Source organism: Urocitellus parryii, unplaced genomic scaffold, assembly GCF_045843805.1.
Source record: "Urocitellus parryii isolate mUroPar1 unplaced genomic scaffold, mUroPar1.hap1 Scaffold_67, whole genome shotgun sequence".
NCBI classification, from domain to species: Eukaryota; Metazoa; Chordata; class Mammalia; order Rodentia; family Sciuridae; genus Urocitellus; species Urocitellus parryii.
Window position 1 is genome coordinate 1,363,065 of NW_027554122.1, and position 17,628 is coordinate 1,380,692.

General features: G+C 37.6%; 1 protein-coding gene across 1 annotated transcript; it reads right to left on the reverse strand.

Moving 5' to 3' along the window:
• Positions 1–405: 405 nt before the first annotated feature.
• Positions 406–17,340, reverse strand: LOC144252904 (uncharacterized). Its single transcript, XM_077794948.1, has 11 exons — positions 17,228–17,340; positions 16,711–17,186; positions 11,354–11,508; positions 10,855–10,897; positions 8,402–8,486; positions 6,816–6,869; positions 5,750–5,870; positions 3,285–3,377; positions 2,601–2,665; positions 1,604–1,740; positions 406–566 (listed from the first exon to the last, which is right to left on the reverse strand). The coding sequence occupies exons 1-3, from the start codon at positions 17,338–17,340 to the stop codon at positions 11,366–11,368; spliced, it is 732 nt and encodes a 243-aa protein (XP_077651074.1). The 3' UTR covers positions 406–566; positions 1,604–1,740; positions 2,601–2,665; positions 3,285–3,377; positions 5,750–5,870; positions 6,816–6,869; positions 8,402–8,486; positions 10,855–10,897; positions 11,354–11,365.
• Between the last annotated feature and the right edge of the window lie 288 nt (positions 17,341–17,628).

Genomic DNA, 17,628 nt, shown 5'->3' on the forward strand with positions numbered 1-17,628 from the left:
TAGTATAATACAAGTCTAGATTTCCCTACTGACTGATTTTTATTTTGTTTAGATCTTTTTAAAAAACATACTGTTCCATTCTATAGAATAACCTAAAAATTATGTGTGGATGGTAGTATTTTTCACCATACACGTGTATTCCACATTTAAAATATCATAAACGATAAGATAGGAAGATAAAAAGAAATCAGAGACCTACATTTATCCTTCTTACCAGACTAGAATATAAAGGGACATACCAAAGCTATTAAGTTTCTGGATCCAGGTAGCTAATTTGGGTTCCACTTCTTTAAGCTCACTCAAAACATGAAGAAATACCCTTGTGTTTACTCTATTCTTTTCTTGAATCAAGTGACGAATGACATAGTCCACTGCTTCATTGAGGACATTTCTGCTAGAAAAACACATTGTATAGTCTTCTGTGCTCAAAACTTTCCAAGAAAGCAATTCTTTGAGAAGCTTGGAAGGGTTCAGTATACCCGATTTAATCTTGTCAGCATACTGCTTTATGCACTGCAGAATTCTGTCATCAATGAACTGACAATTCTGACTACTGTCTACAGTTTCTAGGAATAAATAACAAAGGTTAAAGTGATAAATTACACTAATTTGCAAGGGCATAACTTAGAAAGAAATAACGTAACATTATATTATATCATAAGATACAATTAAGATTGATTGCTTTATTTTACATAGACAACTCAAGAAACTTTAAATTAGGAATATAAATATTTAACAATACTTCTATATTCTCTTCATTTCACACCATTCATGTAATAACATCTAAAATTTTATTTCCTCTAAAATAGGTTTTTCCCTCAACAATCCCAACCCAATCTCATCACCTCCAAAATATTTTTAGTTCTTAAACATGCAAAATTAAAATACATTCACAAAGTTAAAAATACATATTTCAGTAGCAAAGATAATTATGATCAATCTGTAAAACAGTACTGGTATATTAGATAAAAAAAAAAGACAGCAAGTGGTAACTATTTCATTTTGGAAATCCAGGCACAATGTAGAAAACTGAGAAAACTTACTTCAACTTAAAACTAAAAATAAATATACTGGTTAAGATGTATACAGGAATAGTAAAAACACCTATGAGACATCCCCATGTTATTAGAGAATGAAAATACAAGCTGGGCGAGGCAATCTCTATGATACCTTTTATGAACTGCCTCTTTATTTCAACTATTCCAGACAATTAGTAGTTAATTTACAGTTCAATATTTTGGAACTTAAATTCACATAGCAGATTGTACAATGCACTGTCAAACATACAATATGCAGGTCAGATATTATGTTCCAATTCAGTTTGAAGAAGAGGAAACAGACACAGTTTGCCTAGAGTTAGCAGCAGGACAGCATCTGAATCCCTGTGTACTGCTTCTAAAATGATATTCTTCACACCAATCCCTTCACTATCTAAGAATAATAGAAGACAAAGATGCCAACTGAATTCTATATTTTAGTGATAGTATGAAAATACTAACTGAAATCTATACTTCAATTAAATAATAATATGAGCCTTATAATTCTGTATTTGTACTTTTAAGCAAATGCATATTATTCTTATCATGTTTGGACTTCTGCATACCTTTCTGTTCTTCGTTTTTGGGTGGATTACTTTCTCTTAAGTCCTCTTCCATTCTTTCTTGTGCTAATTTTTTTGCTTCTTGTTTTTGGATCTTTCTTTTCAATTTTCTGTCTTCTTTCAGTCTTAGCTTCTCTAGGCTGATAAACATTTACAATTAGTGATAATTTACCTTTGTTAATTGCTCAATGAACTACTTTCTGTTGCTTACTATAGAAAACATTCTCCAAGCAATAGGCTGTGACTTTTAATTAAGAAAGCTATGTATAATTTGTATAGATGTTATTTCCACGTACATAATGTATATAAATTACTGTGTAGGGTAAATAAGAATAGTACATGTACTCTGCAAGCAAGATCCCATAATAAAATATTATTTTCACCCCAATAACAACATGGGAATTTGGTTGATTTGGTTACACTGATTCCTTTTCAACAAATAATTCTATACATCTTTTCTTTTGGTTTTTCTTGGTCACAAATTATAAGAAAAAAAAATCAACTTTTAGGATGAAAAACAAGAAGCAGGACCGAAAAGAAAAGAAAAAAGGATTGGAATTATTTGATCTGAACAGAAAGATACAGAGGTGAATAATTTTGACAATACACTAAGTATTTCAAGGTAAGAAATAGTCATTGGTTCAAAATGTTTAAAATGGAGGAACATAAAAAGCAAAAATGCTTTTGAAATTAAAAGCCAAAAGCTAACTATATAATTTTTGTTAAATGCCAAATCTGTTTAGAAGTAATTTCATAACATGAAATGTTATAATTTTACTTACAAGTTCAACCAATAAATAGTGACTTTTTTCAAATTTTCAGTATTTAACCATTCTAAAGCTAGTTCTGTTTTAAATATCCATAAAATAATTTTTAAAATACTTATTTATATATGTGTACACAGCCAATTTTAAAAAATAGCACAATTTAGAAATCTGCATTTAACAGAGTTATATACTAAGAGAAAATATAAAAACTGATTGATTGTTAAAAATCTTACCTAGAACATTTCTGTTTCAGAATAGGTCTTGGAGGAACCTTTTCTTTTATGACCTTGTGTTCAAACTTAAAACAAAGACATCCAAAATTTGTCTCACACTCCCATGACATAAAGCACAAAACCACAAGTAATAAATATTCCAGAAGCACACACAATGTTCAATTTGATAGAGAACAGTGATGATGTTTTGACTCAGACAAAAGCCCAGAAAGCTTTAGCAAAATAATTTACTGAAAAGAGGAACAAGAGAGTAGACACACTTTATGAAGAAACTTTAAATAATTAAGGGTAAGCAGAAGATCCAATAAATTATATATATTATAATTACCCACTCCTGCCACATTCAGATGGTGAAGTTAAAGGTAATCCCTCAAGGCACTCTTCCCCTTCTCTAAAACCCACACCTCCACCACTACCCCTTTTGGGGTATTAATAAAATGGAAGTTATCAAAAAGAGTAAAACCAAAATATAAAAATTATGCTTTTCCTAGGAGGAAATAAAAGAATGTGAAAATGCTTCACTGCAATGCATGTCCTAATATTTATTTTCTTATGATATAACTTTTTTTTTCTTACAAAAGACAAGATTCAAATCACACAACTTCCTCAAACTTAAAACATTTTAACAGGTTTAAACATTTTGGTTACAAATTTAATAAAGTTTCTCCTTTATTAGATACTTACTTCACATTTAACTTGACCACCACTGCTAAAGATGATAATCTTAGAAATGATACCTTCACAGTCAGGGGTAAGACAAATTCCTTGTAGAAAATCCTATTTGATTTAAAAGAAGAAGAATGTTATGTGTAGGAGGGATAAATCTATGCATGTATACCAATTTTTTAAACTTCGTTTTTAACTGTAGATGGACACAATACCTTTATTTAATTTATTTATTTATTTTTGTGTGGTGCTGAGGATCGAACCCAGTGTCTTACACATGCTAGGTGAGTGCTCTACCACTGAGGCACAATCCCAGCCCCAACACATATACTATTTTAACCACAAAGTACATTCAAAATATACTATGAAATTTCCTTTAGGGAGGCAACGAAAGTGCCTGATTGCTGCCATTTCAGAGCCTTCTTATAGGAAGACTGTATCCACTCGTATGGGGCAGACCTGTCCCTGTGACTTGCTTTGTGGTAAAGGAAGTCAAACTGCCATAGCATACACCAGGTCTAAATGAGCACTCTAGGAAACACAGTGTGAACTGGCTATTGTTATTTTTCCCTCTGTTAAAGAAACATGTTCCAAAAAAGTACAACTTGGATTTGGAAATAAAGAACATGGCCACAGAGAATAGACCCAACTGCAGCTCAACCCTGGCCAACAACGACAAAACTTCAGGACAAGTAATATAACCAAGAAAAGACCCTCTCATTGTTAGTCATAATATTTTGGTTGTATATTACTTCAGCATATCATAGTGAAAGCTGAAAAATTAATAGAAGGTATTTAGAATTCTGGGCTTTTCCCCTCTTATGTGCACTTTTAATTACACTTTATCAAATAATTCAAGTATACATAAAAGTACAAAGAGTAACATTAACATAATGAACACCCATGTACCAACTGTGTACCAACTTAGCAAGAAATTAACATTTTGCCATATTTACTTCAGCTTCTTTTGCAGAAGTTTGTTACAGTTGACATCCACTGTGTTAGTTATTTTCCCTCCTTTACCCCCAGAGATAGCCACTCCCCTGGTGTTCAACATGCCCATGCATTTTTAAAACATTTTGAATACATTCTCTGTATTAAGAATATGCATATTGTTTTGCATGTTTTTAAACATTATATAAATGGCATCATACTGTACAAATCATTCTGCAACTTGCTTTCTTATCTAAGTTCTACTACTTACTAGACTGTAGAAATCTCTCTTAACCTCATAAGTCTTAGATTGTTCACTTCTACAATTAAGAATAATAGGCTGGGCATGGTGGTGCACGCCTATAATCCCAGCGGCTCGGGAGGCTGAGACAGGAGGATCACAAGTTCAAAGCAAGCCTCAGCAAAAAAGACACTAAGCAACACAGACCTTATCTCTAAAAAATAAAAATACAAAAAAAAATAGGGCTAGGGATGTGGCTCACTGGTCGGGCCTGTGAGTTCAATCATCAGTACCCCCGCAAAAAAAAGAGAGAATAACAGCCACCCCACAGGGCTATTATGAGAGAATCAGAAATGGGCCCACAATAGTGGCAATACATGATATTGCTTCTCCACCTCTACCCTAAAACCTGGTCCAGAATCAGAGGCTTTCAAAACAATGAAGAGAATAACCTCTATCAGTATAATACATCCCACTATCTAGTGAGCCTAACAGAAAGAGCTATCTTTATTTAATTCCTCTCTATTATTTAAGTCAATAGACAAATCTTCCCTCTTCACAATGGAGATTGCAGATTATGGATTATCATCAACTAAAGAGTCAAAACATTTTCTGTGTCAAGATTCCTATAAAATATACTCTAAAAAATTTACTGCTAATATTCAAATGCTTTAAAGAAAATCATTTCAGGGCTGGGGACATAGCTTTGTGGCGGAGGACTTGGCCAGCATGCATAAGGCCCTGGATTCAATCCCCTGCACCAGAAAAAAAAAGAAAGAAAGGAAGGAAGAAAAACATTTCAGAAAACTGGAGAAATATGTAAGGCTATTTCTCCATACATAAAAGAATAGCAGATTTATCAAGAAAATGAAAATCAGAATTTTACCTTCTGTTATTTTCTCATATGAATAAAAAGACATGGGTCCAGTTGTGAGCTTTTTATTTGAGTATTACATATTATAACTTATGACAACTATTAGATAGGATTTTTAAAGTATGATGCCACAATAATCTGAATGGTAAAAAACAGGATAAAACTAACTATAAGGTTTAAGTTCTCTTATTCAAGTTATACTCCAGGTATGGATAATATGTCAAAATATACTCTGTCACTATTAAAAAGAATAAAAATAAATAAAGGAAATAAAAAAATAAAGTTCTTTTATTTCATATACAGAAGAAAAACACTATAAAGAAAAACATTTTTTAAATGCTGCTAGAATAAATGAAAAATCATATAATTATATATTCCATTTCCCAAATAATACCTTTAAAAACTGAGTTAACAATTTAAAGAACTTATACTTACATTCAGTGAAGAAAATACTTAACATAGACCAACAATTGTCGATTAATCCTAATTTAGGTAGAATTGTTGTATCGCCTGTGTATTTTACCCAATTTAAAGCTTCTTCCATTGCCAAAATTTTCTGTTTCAAAAAGAGGAAAGAAGAATGATACTCAAGTATTCTGTGGCAATATATATTTATCTTAATCAGTATTTCAAACCTTTATACAAAACTTATGTATTTTCATTACTGCATCACACAATAGAGGATAACTGGACTACAACATACAAGTTAACAGAAACTGTGGACTCACGTGTTCCATCTTTGGGTGACCTCCGGCTACCCTGAGTTCAAAATGCTTTTGCAATGATTACAGACCTGAAAGCTGAGGTGTACAACCTGGTCAAAGGCTATCCTTTGCAGTATGAGAGTACAAATTTACAAGGTAGAAAAGAAGTCTCAAATCTCAATTAGACTAGGACTTCCCTCTTTACCCTAAGGTTAAAGGTATAGATTAAAGTTCTCCACAGGGACTACATATTTTACATAGTCTGTGGCAAAAAGAATTATTATGAGATAATCAAGACTATGGCTAGGCAAATGGATGCTCAGAGCATTGATTCTCAGGAAGGGTCAAGAGTTAACAGAAATGTTTGTTCTTTTAATGTATGAAATAACCTCAGAAATTAAATAGCTGAATTGCCACTGCTGGTATAAGGCTTAAAGGAAACATGAAGACATTTCTATCACCAGTACCATTAAAATTTGGTTTATCACTGCATCTGAGGATTACCTAGTAATTATACAGTAAAAATATTCATACTGGGGACCTAATAATTTCATTTGGGGGAATATATGCTAGGAAAACAATCTAAAAGACAAGAAAAAAACTTGTAACATATATGGGTAAAAAAATGTAATGAAACAAATCTGCAAAATGAGATTACACTGAGTAAAATATAGAAACCATACTACCAAATATTACATATAACTTTGAATATATGGTCTCAATACATGGGAAAATGGGCAGTGATGTGACTGCCATTTATTCAGTGGGTGAGCTGGGTTTCCACATTTAACACTTACATTTTCTATTTTATAACCAATTCTCAATAAGCCTTCGATAAGGAATGAATCATTCTGCAAAATAAAAAAAAAGAACAAAAAAGCATTTTTTCCTTATTCCTGGATTTTGTAATAGAAAAAAAAAATCTCCATTTTAGGAATAGTCTTGTGTTGCATAACGACATTTTCCATCAATGATGAGCCAAATGGGACATTGGTACCAAAGATTATAACAGAGTTTAAGATTATTATTACCTAATGACATTGTAGCTATGGTGACATCCTACATACCACAATAAAATGTACTGTTCACAAGCTTATGTGATGCTGATATAAAACTTACTGCCCTACCAATTATATTAAAGAATAGTACAGATAATTATATATATGTATAACACTTGATAATGATATTAAACAACTACATTACTGGTTTATGTAACTGTTATTTTAGAGTGTACTGCTACTTATTGAAATAAAAAAAAAACAAACTTCACTGTAAAGTATCATGCCATATGTCAGCAGCAGTCACAACTTGTGTTCACTTTGTCTCTTAATTGCATTAAGAGGTCACATCCAGTGACTAATCTACACCATCTGGGTCTGTATAAGTATACTATATGATACTAAGACAACAAAACCAATTGATGGTACATTCCTCAGAATGTACCCAATCATTAAATAATGTTTAACTGTATTACATAGTAGTATATTTTCCACAAGCACTTACATGATCAATTTACCCCTTAAGAGCTCTAAAACAAGAATTCATCAAAAGTCTTCCACAAGGCTCTAGTAATAAACTGATTTTGTGTAAATTTTAGATGTGTAGATTTTTAAAGTTCATTAAACCTAGGTTTTCTAACAGGGCACATTGGCTGGTTTGTTACTGTAATGAGTTATCAGCAGAAATAAACACCAGAATGCTTTCTAAATTTAAGTTCGCAGTCAGAATAAAAACAAGTATAACACCTGGCTCCATAACCAACTGAAATAAGAAAAATTATCAAATGGCTTTTTAAAAGAGAGAGGAGGTCAAGGCAGAAGGATCATGAGTTCAAAGCCAGCCTCAGCAAAAGCGAGGTACTAAGTAACTCAGTGAAACCCTGTCTCTAAATAAAATACAAAACAGGCTGGGGATGTAGCTCAGTGGTTGAGTGCCCCTGAGTTCAGTCTCCCACCCCCAAAGGAGAGAGAGAGAGAGAATCACCATAGTACAAAGACACCACCTCAAATCTATCCTGATAAATTTTATCCCAAAGGCAAAGTATTTGTCAATAGTGGTATGTTTTTATGTCAAAAGACGGAGTTTGTTTACTTTTAGAACCTGTGATTAAGGTTTCTATGAACCAGGGCCCCCTTTCATTTGTGACAAATTCTAATTTCTCTCCTTTAATATCAAGAAGCTGTCCTGGTCCATTATGGCATGGCAGAACCAGGACATTGGTCATCAACGTTATCACTTCCATACCATGCACACTCTGACAGCAGAATAATCTCAGGTAAAGAAAACTGAAAAGCTTATCTGTTAACTGCTATAAACTGGTCACACAGTTTATAGCAGTTAACAGTTAACAACTGACACTCTATATTTACATTCTACCACTTACCGCAACTTTCTTTGCCAAATCCACAATATCTTACATCAACTCAAGATATTGTAATTTCTTCAAACTCATCTCAGAGGCACGAGAACTGTTTAAAGACAAATTTATTTTGGGAAAGATTACATTCTCATATATACAAATTCACTGAATTTTATGCTTATATTACACGCTGACAAAAACATTCAGTTCTTTTCTCCACTCTAGGTAACATAAATAAGGAATTTATTAAATGGACCAAACCATATATCCTCTCTCTCTCTCAGTTCTATACCACTGACATTTATAAAAGTATTTTAATTTTTCCTGACTTAACTTCAAGTCTACCATCTAATACTATTCAGAATTATTTCATTATAATGTTATAAATTTTCTTTCATATTCAAATTTCAAGAAATTACTTTTTCTACCTGTTAAACAAAAGCAAAACTGAACAGCATATAAGAATGAAGAGTAAGCCAAGTGTGGTGGCATATGCCTAAAATCCTAGCTATTCCAGATGGTGAGGCAGGAGGATTTCAAGTTTTTTTTTTTTTTTTTCTGTTTCTCTGGAGGACTTTATTTTTTTTTTTTATTGGTCGTTCATAACATTACATAGTTCTTAATACATCATATTACACGGTTGATTCACGTGGATTATGAACTCCCGCTTTTACCCCGTATACAGATTGCTGTATCACATCAGTTTCCCTTCCATTGACTGACTTATTGCCTTTCTAGTGTCTGATGTATTCTGCTGTCTGTCCTATTCTCTACTGTACCCCCTCCCCTCCCCTTTTCTCTCTCTACCCCTTCTACTGTAAATCATTTCTTCCATTTGTATTATCTTGTCTTGCCCCTCCTTTCCTCTTATATGACATTTTGTATAACCCTGAGGATCGCCTTCCATTTCCATGCAATTTCCCTTCTCACTCCCTTTCCCTCCCACCTCTCATCCCTGTTTAATGTATATCTTCTTCTCAAGCTCTTCGTCCCTACCCTGTCCTTGTTTACTCCCCTTATATCAAAGGAGTCATTTGGTATTTGTTTTTTAAAGATTGACTAGCTTCGCTTAGCATAATCTGCTCTAATGCCATCCATTTCCCTCCAAATTCTATGATTTTGTCATTTTTTAATGCAGAGTAATACTCCATAGTATATAAATGCCACATTTTTTTTATCCATTCATCTATTGAAGGGCATCTAGGCTGGTTCCACAGTCTTGCTATCGTGAATTGAGCTGCTATGAACATCGATGTAGCAGTGTCCCTGTAGCATGCTCTTGTTAGGGCTTTAGGGAATAGACCGAGAAGGGGAATAGCTGGGTCAAATGGTGGTTCCATTCCCAGCTTTCCAAGAAATCTCCATACTTTCCAAATTGGCTGCACCAATTTGCAGTCCCACCAGCAATGAACAAGAGTGCCCTTTTCCCCGCATCCTCTCCAGCACTTATTGTTGTTTGACTTCCTAATGGCTGCCAGTCTTACTGGAGTGAGATGGTATCTTAGGGTAGTTTTGATTTGCATTTCTCTGACTGCTAGCGATGATGAGCATTTTTTCATGTACTTGTTGATTGATTGTATGTCCTCCTCTGAGAAGTGTCTGTTCAGGTCCTTGGCCCATTTATTGATTGGGTTATTTGTTACCTTATTGTCCAATTTTTTGAGTTCTTTGTATATTCTGGTTATTAGGGCTCTATCTGAAGTGTGTGGAGTAAAGATTTGTTCCCAGGATGTAGGCTCCCTGTTTATCTCTCTTATTGTTTCTTTTGCTGTTTCAAGTTTAAGGCGGGCTGAAACTTTGTTTAGCTAGACTGCATCTCAAAATAATTTTTTTAAAAAAGGGTCGAAGGTGTAGCTTGTCAAGCACGGGGGAGACCCTGAGTTCAACCCACAGTATCACCAAAAAAAAAAAGAATGAGGTATAAGCCTTCCATTGTATTTGGCATTCCTTAGCACTGTGCAACATGCTTATCACCACTCATCCAAAATGAATAACATATAGTGACTTACATGGTCTCCACACAGGGATGTAATCGTGATATTACAGAACTGTACTGATGTTGAAAAAGAAGTGGCCAGAAGATATATATTTTAATGGCATCACAGTAATCTTGCAGGACAGAAAGTGGTTTACTACACCGTATATTGCAGATGTCAAATTCTTAATTAAAATAAAAAAGTTTAAAATTAATATTTGTGCCCTGATTTTTAATGAATCAACACTGCTATACAGAAAAGGTAAAAATGGATATGAGAAGACAAGAAATGAATTAATGTTTTTTAAACTGCTAGATGTTAAGAATATTTAAGTGTTGGCTAAAACTCAATTTACAAAGAAAGATTTTCGTTTCCAGGAAAAACAATAGTAAGAATCTATTTTTAAGAAGACATATAAATCTGATTTGTTGATATGACTAGATAAATCACCTCCATTTGTGGTCCATCAATAAATTAACGTTAATATGTCAACATGCTCACCTAAATGTTTCTCGCTTTGGGCATAATCTTTATACTTCATACCCTAAAAAAAAAAAAAAGAAAATTATTTCGATTTGCAACTGGTAAAATACACAAGTATACTTTTTGATTAGCAGAACTAAACTGAAAAAAATCTAATGTTTATTTACTTATATGCTTTGAATATATCTGTAGCCAGTGAGTATTAATTTAAGGCCTTTTTCATGTTTCCTGAGTTTCTTTCTACAACTCTATTCAAGAGTTTTTCTAATTCTCAGAAAGCCGCCTCATGTCTTCACTTATTCTCTGAAATCTATTCTTATTGTTGAGGCACAGCTTATTTCTACTGAATAATAACCTCTTCAAAAGCATGTGTTCCTTCTTATAAAAACCCATAGCCACACACACACACACACATATACACACACATACACACACAAAATCTTTACTCTAATGCCCTAAATCAGAACGCCTTTAGGATATACCATGTTAAAAACAAAAATTTAACAAACCTACTTACCACTCCATCACATTAAAGCTGAGTCACACGAACATAGTCATCCGTCTTATATTCAGGAGCAAAGACACAATCATCTTCGAAAGGGCTATCTTCCAACAATGCATAATCTGCCACAGTGAAGTCTCCATCAGTAAAATTGTCCATGGCACACAATCCTAAGGAAATAACAATCCAATTCAGTAATTAAATCATTTGAGATGACATGAGCAGCATTCTTCCTGGCTTCTATAGTATAACTAAAAAATACTTAAAACCTATGCTTCAAGGAACTCCAATCAGAACACTGATTTTTGTCACCATTCTGTGATTCTCCCCCCATTCTCTCCCAAAACTTTATTTGCATAGCTTCACCATGATTGTTGCCATTTCCATATATCACATGTATTTTTACTAATATTTTCCTTTCATTGTACTCACTTGGCCTAAGTGATAATGTCCATGATGTCATAGGTTTGATCCACAAGTTATGTTTTTCATACACATAAAATCCTAACTGGGGCTGGGGATGTGGCTCAAGCGGTAGCGCGCTCGCCTGGCATGCGTGCGGCCCGGGTTCGATCCTCAGCACCACATACCAACAAAGATGTTGTGTCTGCTGAAAACCTAAATAAATAAATAAATATTTAAAAAAAAATCCTAACTATTAAAAAATTTCAAGTGCTTATCCATGTACCATTTAAAATTATCTCATATGGTACTGTAGGAAAACAATGGCTTCCAAACTGCCAAATGCTAAAATCCCAAATCCTTCTCTTAACTTCTAGACCCTCTGTGCCAATTGCTATTGGATCTTAACCAAGATGTCCCATAAGTCCCTCAGTAAGTTTCAGTAAGTTGAAAAGCAAACAACTTTTTCCTCAAAAAAAAAAAAAAAGCAAATGAAACCAAGTTCTTTCCTCTTTCTATATGCTATTTATCAGTTAATTGCTCTACATGCCACATGGTTACTCAAACCAAAAATCTGGGGGTCAATCTAGACTCCCTATTTTCCTCAACATTTCTATCCAACTGACCACTAAGTCCTCAATTTCTTCTTCCCCAAGATCTAAATCTAGCACACACATACCTCTTCATGTCCAGTGCCACTGCCTTAGTTGTATCTTTACCTTTATTCCTCTCAAAAATGCATAAATGATCTCCTAACTGTGGTTTACTGTCAAACCTGGTATCCTCTAAAACACTGATCATATAATATTACAGCAGAAAATCATTCAACATCTTTCCTTCATTATCAGAATAAAGTCCAACCTCCTTACTATAAGCATAGGTTTCATGTGATCCTATTCCTGTTTCTATCTCCAGTCACTTCGTGACATATAACATGGAATCTAGTCATACCCAACTGCTCATCATTCCTAAACAAACCTTACTCTGTGACCACCTAGTGCCTACCAATCCTTGACACTCAATTCTAGGAAGCATTTTCCACAGTACCAAGTTTATTTTTGCACTTCTACTCTACAAGCCTAGAGCACCCTGCCCACTCCTGACACAGTTCTTACACTGTTTGACCACCACAGGTTCATTTCTGTAAGGTCACTATGGGTCCAGAGGATACACTGTGCAGTCTGCTTGCCACCTATACTATTATTTATTTAATATCTCCCTCCAGAATAACCCAGCCTTTTAAACAAATTTATTTTAACAGAAAATTGATAACATAAAGAAATACTATGTTTGATACAACAAAAGTTTTCTAATACAAGCTAAATATATTACTAAAATTAATCTTAAAATACACTTCTGATCACATCAGTTATGATGAACTAGATTCTGAAGGAAACTACCAATGCAAGAAAAGCAGATCTTGGATTTCTTAAAAATACTTTTAAGTAATTTCAGCTCACGGAAATACATTTCAGGAGACCCTCTCCCCCCAAAAAGCAGCAAACTTTTAGACAGGAACTTGGCAACCAAAAGCAGTAAGTAGTAGGAAAGCAGATCTTGGACTTTTTAAAAATACTTTTAAGTACTTTCTGCTCACAGAAATATATTTCAGGAGACTCTCTCAAGACAGTGAACCCTAGCCCGGAAGCAAAATGTCAGAACTGAAAAGTGGGTCAAATTAAACTCCTGTCTCCCAGCCAGAGCTAATACAAATGCTTTCAGAAAGAAAAGTAACTTCCAGTTAGGCTCTCAAGACTCTCACAAATTCCTACCAAATAGATCTTTAGAGTTTCTAAAAGGGGATCACCAAGCACTGGAAATAAGAAGCCACCATGAGGGGCAGACAACAGATCGGGGAAAAAAGCAATAAATTTGGATCCCCTAAGGATAGAAACATTGAGATTTCCAGACACAGTCTGTGAATAACTACAAAATGAGCAAGTAACATGAGACTACAATGAATGAATGTGTATATATGAAAAATAACCAAGCTGAACTTTGAGAAATTAAAAATATAATTGTTAAAAGTGAAAAAAAATGGGGGATTAGAGAGAAAATTAGGCACACCTAAGAGAAAAATGGCAAACTAGACCATAAGAAGGATGAAATTACCCAGCACTAAAAATTTTATTAAGGAGAAATAAGATGAAAAGTAGGATGGGGGGAAGAGTAAGTGATCTAGAAACAGTTACACATACATATAGCCAGTTAAAACTCCAGAAGGGGAGAACAGTCCAAATAAAAAAGAGGCAATATTTAAAGAATACAAGGCTCCAGAATCTTCTAGATCTCATGAAAGACAACATTCAGAATGAACATCAAGTATCCAAAATTGAATAAAAAAATTAATTTCCATCTAAACTTAGAAATGAAATGATATAAATCAAAGACAAAATCCAATGCAGCTATAAGAAAAAGATATTTTCTTCAAAAAAAGCATAAATAAAACTAGCAGCAGACTTTGCATAATATTCTCACCACATTCTTTTAAGAAAAGGGTTATAAAATAGTTTGAAATAAAAACTGAGTTGACCACCAATCAAGAGTCTTGAACTAAAGGAACTTCTAATCCTACCAATTAAAAGACACTGATTGTCTGATGGGCCTGAAAGATAAGACCAGCAATATGAAAAAAGTGAAAATCAAATGAAAAGCACATTCTAGATAAATTACCACCAAAGACTCTAAGTCAAAAAAAGCAAAATTAGGAATAGAGAGGATCACAACAGAGTAGATATGTTGAGAAAATATTAAGCTTGTATGCAGCTAATATAAGTACCTCAAAATACATAAAAACAAAAACTGTTAGAAGTATAAAAAGTCTATAAGAAGGTAACAGAAGATTCCAACATACTCTTCTCAATTAATGATATGATAAAAACTAATATAAAGACTGAACAACACAATTTCTTACCTTTAATGATTACAGGAAAATTATAGAATTTACTATGGACAAGGTCATAAAAATAAGAATGAAAGAATAACAAGAACACATTCTCTAACAACATAGGTGAAAAAAAAATTAACGTTGATACACCTGAAAATTAAAACAATGAAAAAGTTAATGCAGATACATTTGAAAAGATAAAACACGCCAGGTGTGGTGGCACATGCCTGTAATCCCAGTGGCTGGGAAAGCTAAGGCAGCAGGATAGTGAGTTCAAGGCCAGCCTCAGCAATTTATCGAGGCCCTAAGCATCTCAGAAACAGACTGTTTCTAAATAAAATATAAAAAATTGCTGGGGATGTGGCTCAGTAGTTAAGCCCCTTGGGTTCAATCCCCAGTACCAAGACAAAACAAACAAACAAGCAAAAAGCATTTCTAAATAGTAAGCCAAAAAAAAAAAGAAAATTGAGCTTTTTATAAGAACTTAATTTCTGAAAATTAATGAAAGCATTAGAAACTTAGATGAAGAAAATAATGAATTTCAAGAAAATTCATAGCATTACATGCTTATACTAGAAAACAAAAATGGCTAAAAGTGATGTTAAAACTTGCAATTTAAGTTAGAAAAAGAAAAGAAAGGAAAGGAAATCATAAATAAAAGAGGAAAATCAGCATGCACAAGGACCTGGGTTCAATCCCTAGCACCCACCTTGCCCCTGTAAAAAGTTAGTCTTTTGTGAAGATTAATAAAACAGACAAACTTTGGCAATAATAAAAGAGAGAAATAGAGACAGAGAGAGAAGTCAGACATAAATAATATTCAAAATGAGAAAAGGGAACATCCAAATAAAGAAAAGATTGAAAGGGATATTAAAATATTGTTAACTTGATGCCAATAAACTTTAAACATGCTAATGAAAGGACAAATTTCTAAAACTAAAATAAATAGAGAACCTGAACACTCCTACTACCACTCAACTGCTAATGACTACTCAGCTTCCACAAAGAAAATACTAAATCTAGGTCATTTTCAAATAGGTTTCACCAATTTTTTTAAGAAACAAATCAGACGAATCCAAACTCTCTCAGACAACTGAAAAAAGAGGAACTACTTGCAGTGTCTTTACCCCAACACCCTCGGGGTCCTGACCTCCCCGACCGCTGCACACCTCCCACGTGGGGGCTTCTCCCTGCATCACTGCACTCAGGTACCCGCCCCAGAGGCCTCCGCGGCCTCGCTCGCCCCGCGCGGTGTTCCTTCCCGGTGCCCGCGCTCCCCCGCCCGCGCAGCCTGTGTGCGGCGGGCCTCTTCCGGCCTGCCGGCGGGGCGGAGCGCGGCGGGCGGGCGAGCCTCCCGCTGTGCTACCTGTACCTGTGGGCGCCGGCCTGCCGCGCCCGTGCGCACCACGATGGGGCGGCTGCACGCCTCGCGCTGCTCCTTCACCTTCACTGCGTGGCGGCGCTGCCCGGCGGCGCGCGCGTGTGCCTGAGCCGCGGCGGCGCGTCTTCTGCATCAGCGAGAGTCAGGTAGGCGGGCGCGTCTTCTGGGTCGGCAAGAGTCAGGTGGCCGGGCGCGGGGCGGCGGGGCGGCGGGGCGGCGGGGCGGCGGGGCGGCGGGGCGGCGGGGCGGCGGGGCCGGAATCGCCTTCGGCTGCCCGGGACCCCCGCCGAGCCTGGCGGACAGGGTCCCGCTCAGCCGAAGGCGCTTCTGGCCCCGCCGCCCCGCGCCCGGCCACCTGACTCTCGCCGCCCCGCCGCCCTGCGCCCAGCCACCTGACTCTCCCTGACGCAGAAGACGCGCCCGCCCACCTGACTCTTGCTGACGCAGAAGACACGGCCCTGGCCCTTCACCTTCTGCGGCCTCCTGCTGCGCTCAGGTCCCCCAGAGGCCGCGCACCACGCGCGGCGCTGCGGGGAGGCCGGGTTCCCTGGCCCGCGCGCCCCGCCCGCCAGGCTCGGCTGGGGCTCCCGCTCAGCCGAAGGCGCTTCCGGCCCCGCCCCGCCGCCGCCCTGCCGCCCCGCCGCCGCCCTGCCGCCCCGCGCCCGGCCACCTGACTCTTGCCGACCCAGAAGACCCGCCTACCTGACTCTCGCTGATGCAGAAGACGCGGCCGCCTACCTGAGCGCAGCAGGAGGCCGCAGAAGGTGAAGGCCCTGGCCCGGGGGCCCCTTCCGCCAGGCTCGGCGGGAGTCCCAGGCAGAGGAAGGCGTTTCCGGCCCCGTGCTTCCAGCCCGCCACGCCGCCGCGCTGCCGCCCCGCCGCCCCGCGCCCGGCCACCTGACTCTCGCCAACGCAGAAGACGAGCCCGCCCACCTGACTTGCTGACCCAGAAGACACGGCCCTGGCCCTTCACCTTCTGCGGCCTCCTCCTGCGCTCAGGTCCCCCAGAGGCCGCGCACCGAGCACGGCGCTGCGGGGAGGCCGGGGTTCCCTGGCACACGCGCCCCGCCCGCCAGGCTCGGCGGGGCTCCCGCTCAGCCAAAGGCGATTCCGGCCCCGCCGCCCCGCAAGCTTCCGGCCCCACCGCGCCGCCGCCCTGCCGCCCCGCGCCCGGCCACCTGACTCTTGCCGACCCAGAAGACGCGCCCGCCTACCTGACTCTCGCTGACGCAGAAGACGCGCCGCCGCGGCTCGGGCACACGCGCGCGCCGCTGGGCAGCGCCGCCACGCAGTGAAGGTGAAGGAGCAGCGCGAGGCGTGCAGCCGCCCCATCGTGGTGCGCACGAGCGCGGCAGGCCGGCGCCCACAGGTACAGGTAGCACAGCGGGAGGCTTGCCCGCCTGTCATTTTGAAGAGTAGCTAAACAAATGAGAATTGGAACCAAATTAAACATTAGAAATAAATCAAGATGGCAGGAATTAATAAACATTTCAATATATAAGTGGTCTCAACTCTCCAATTAAATCACATACACTGGCAGAATGAATTTAAAAACAAGACCCAACTACATGTTGTTCTCAGGAGACTCACCTTACAGGCATCAATAGTCACAGGCTAAAA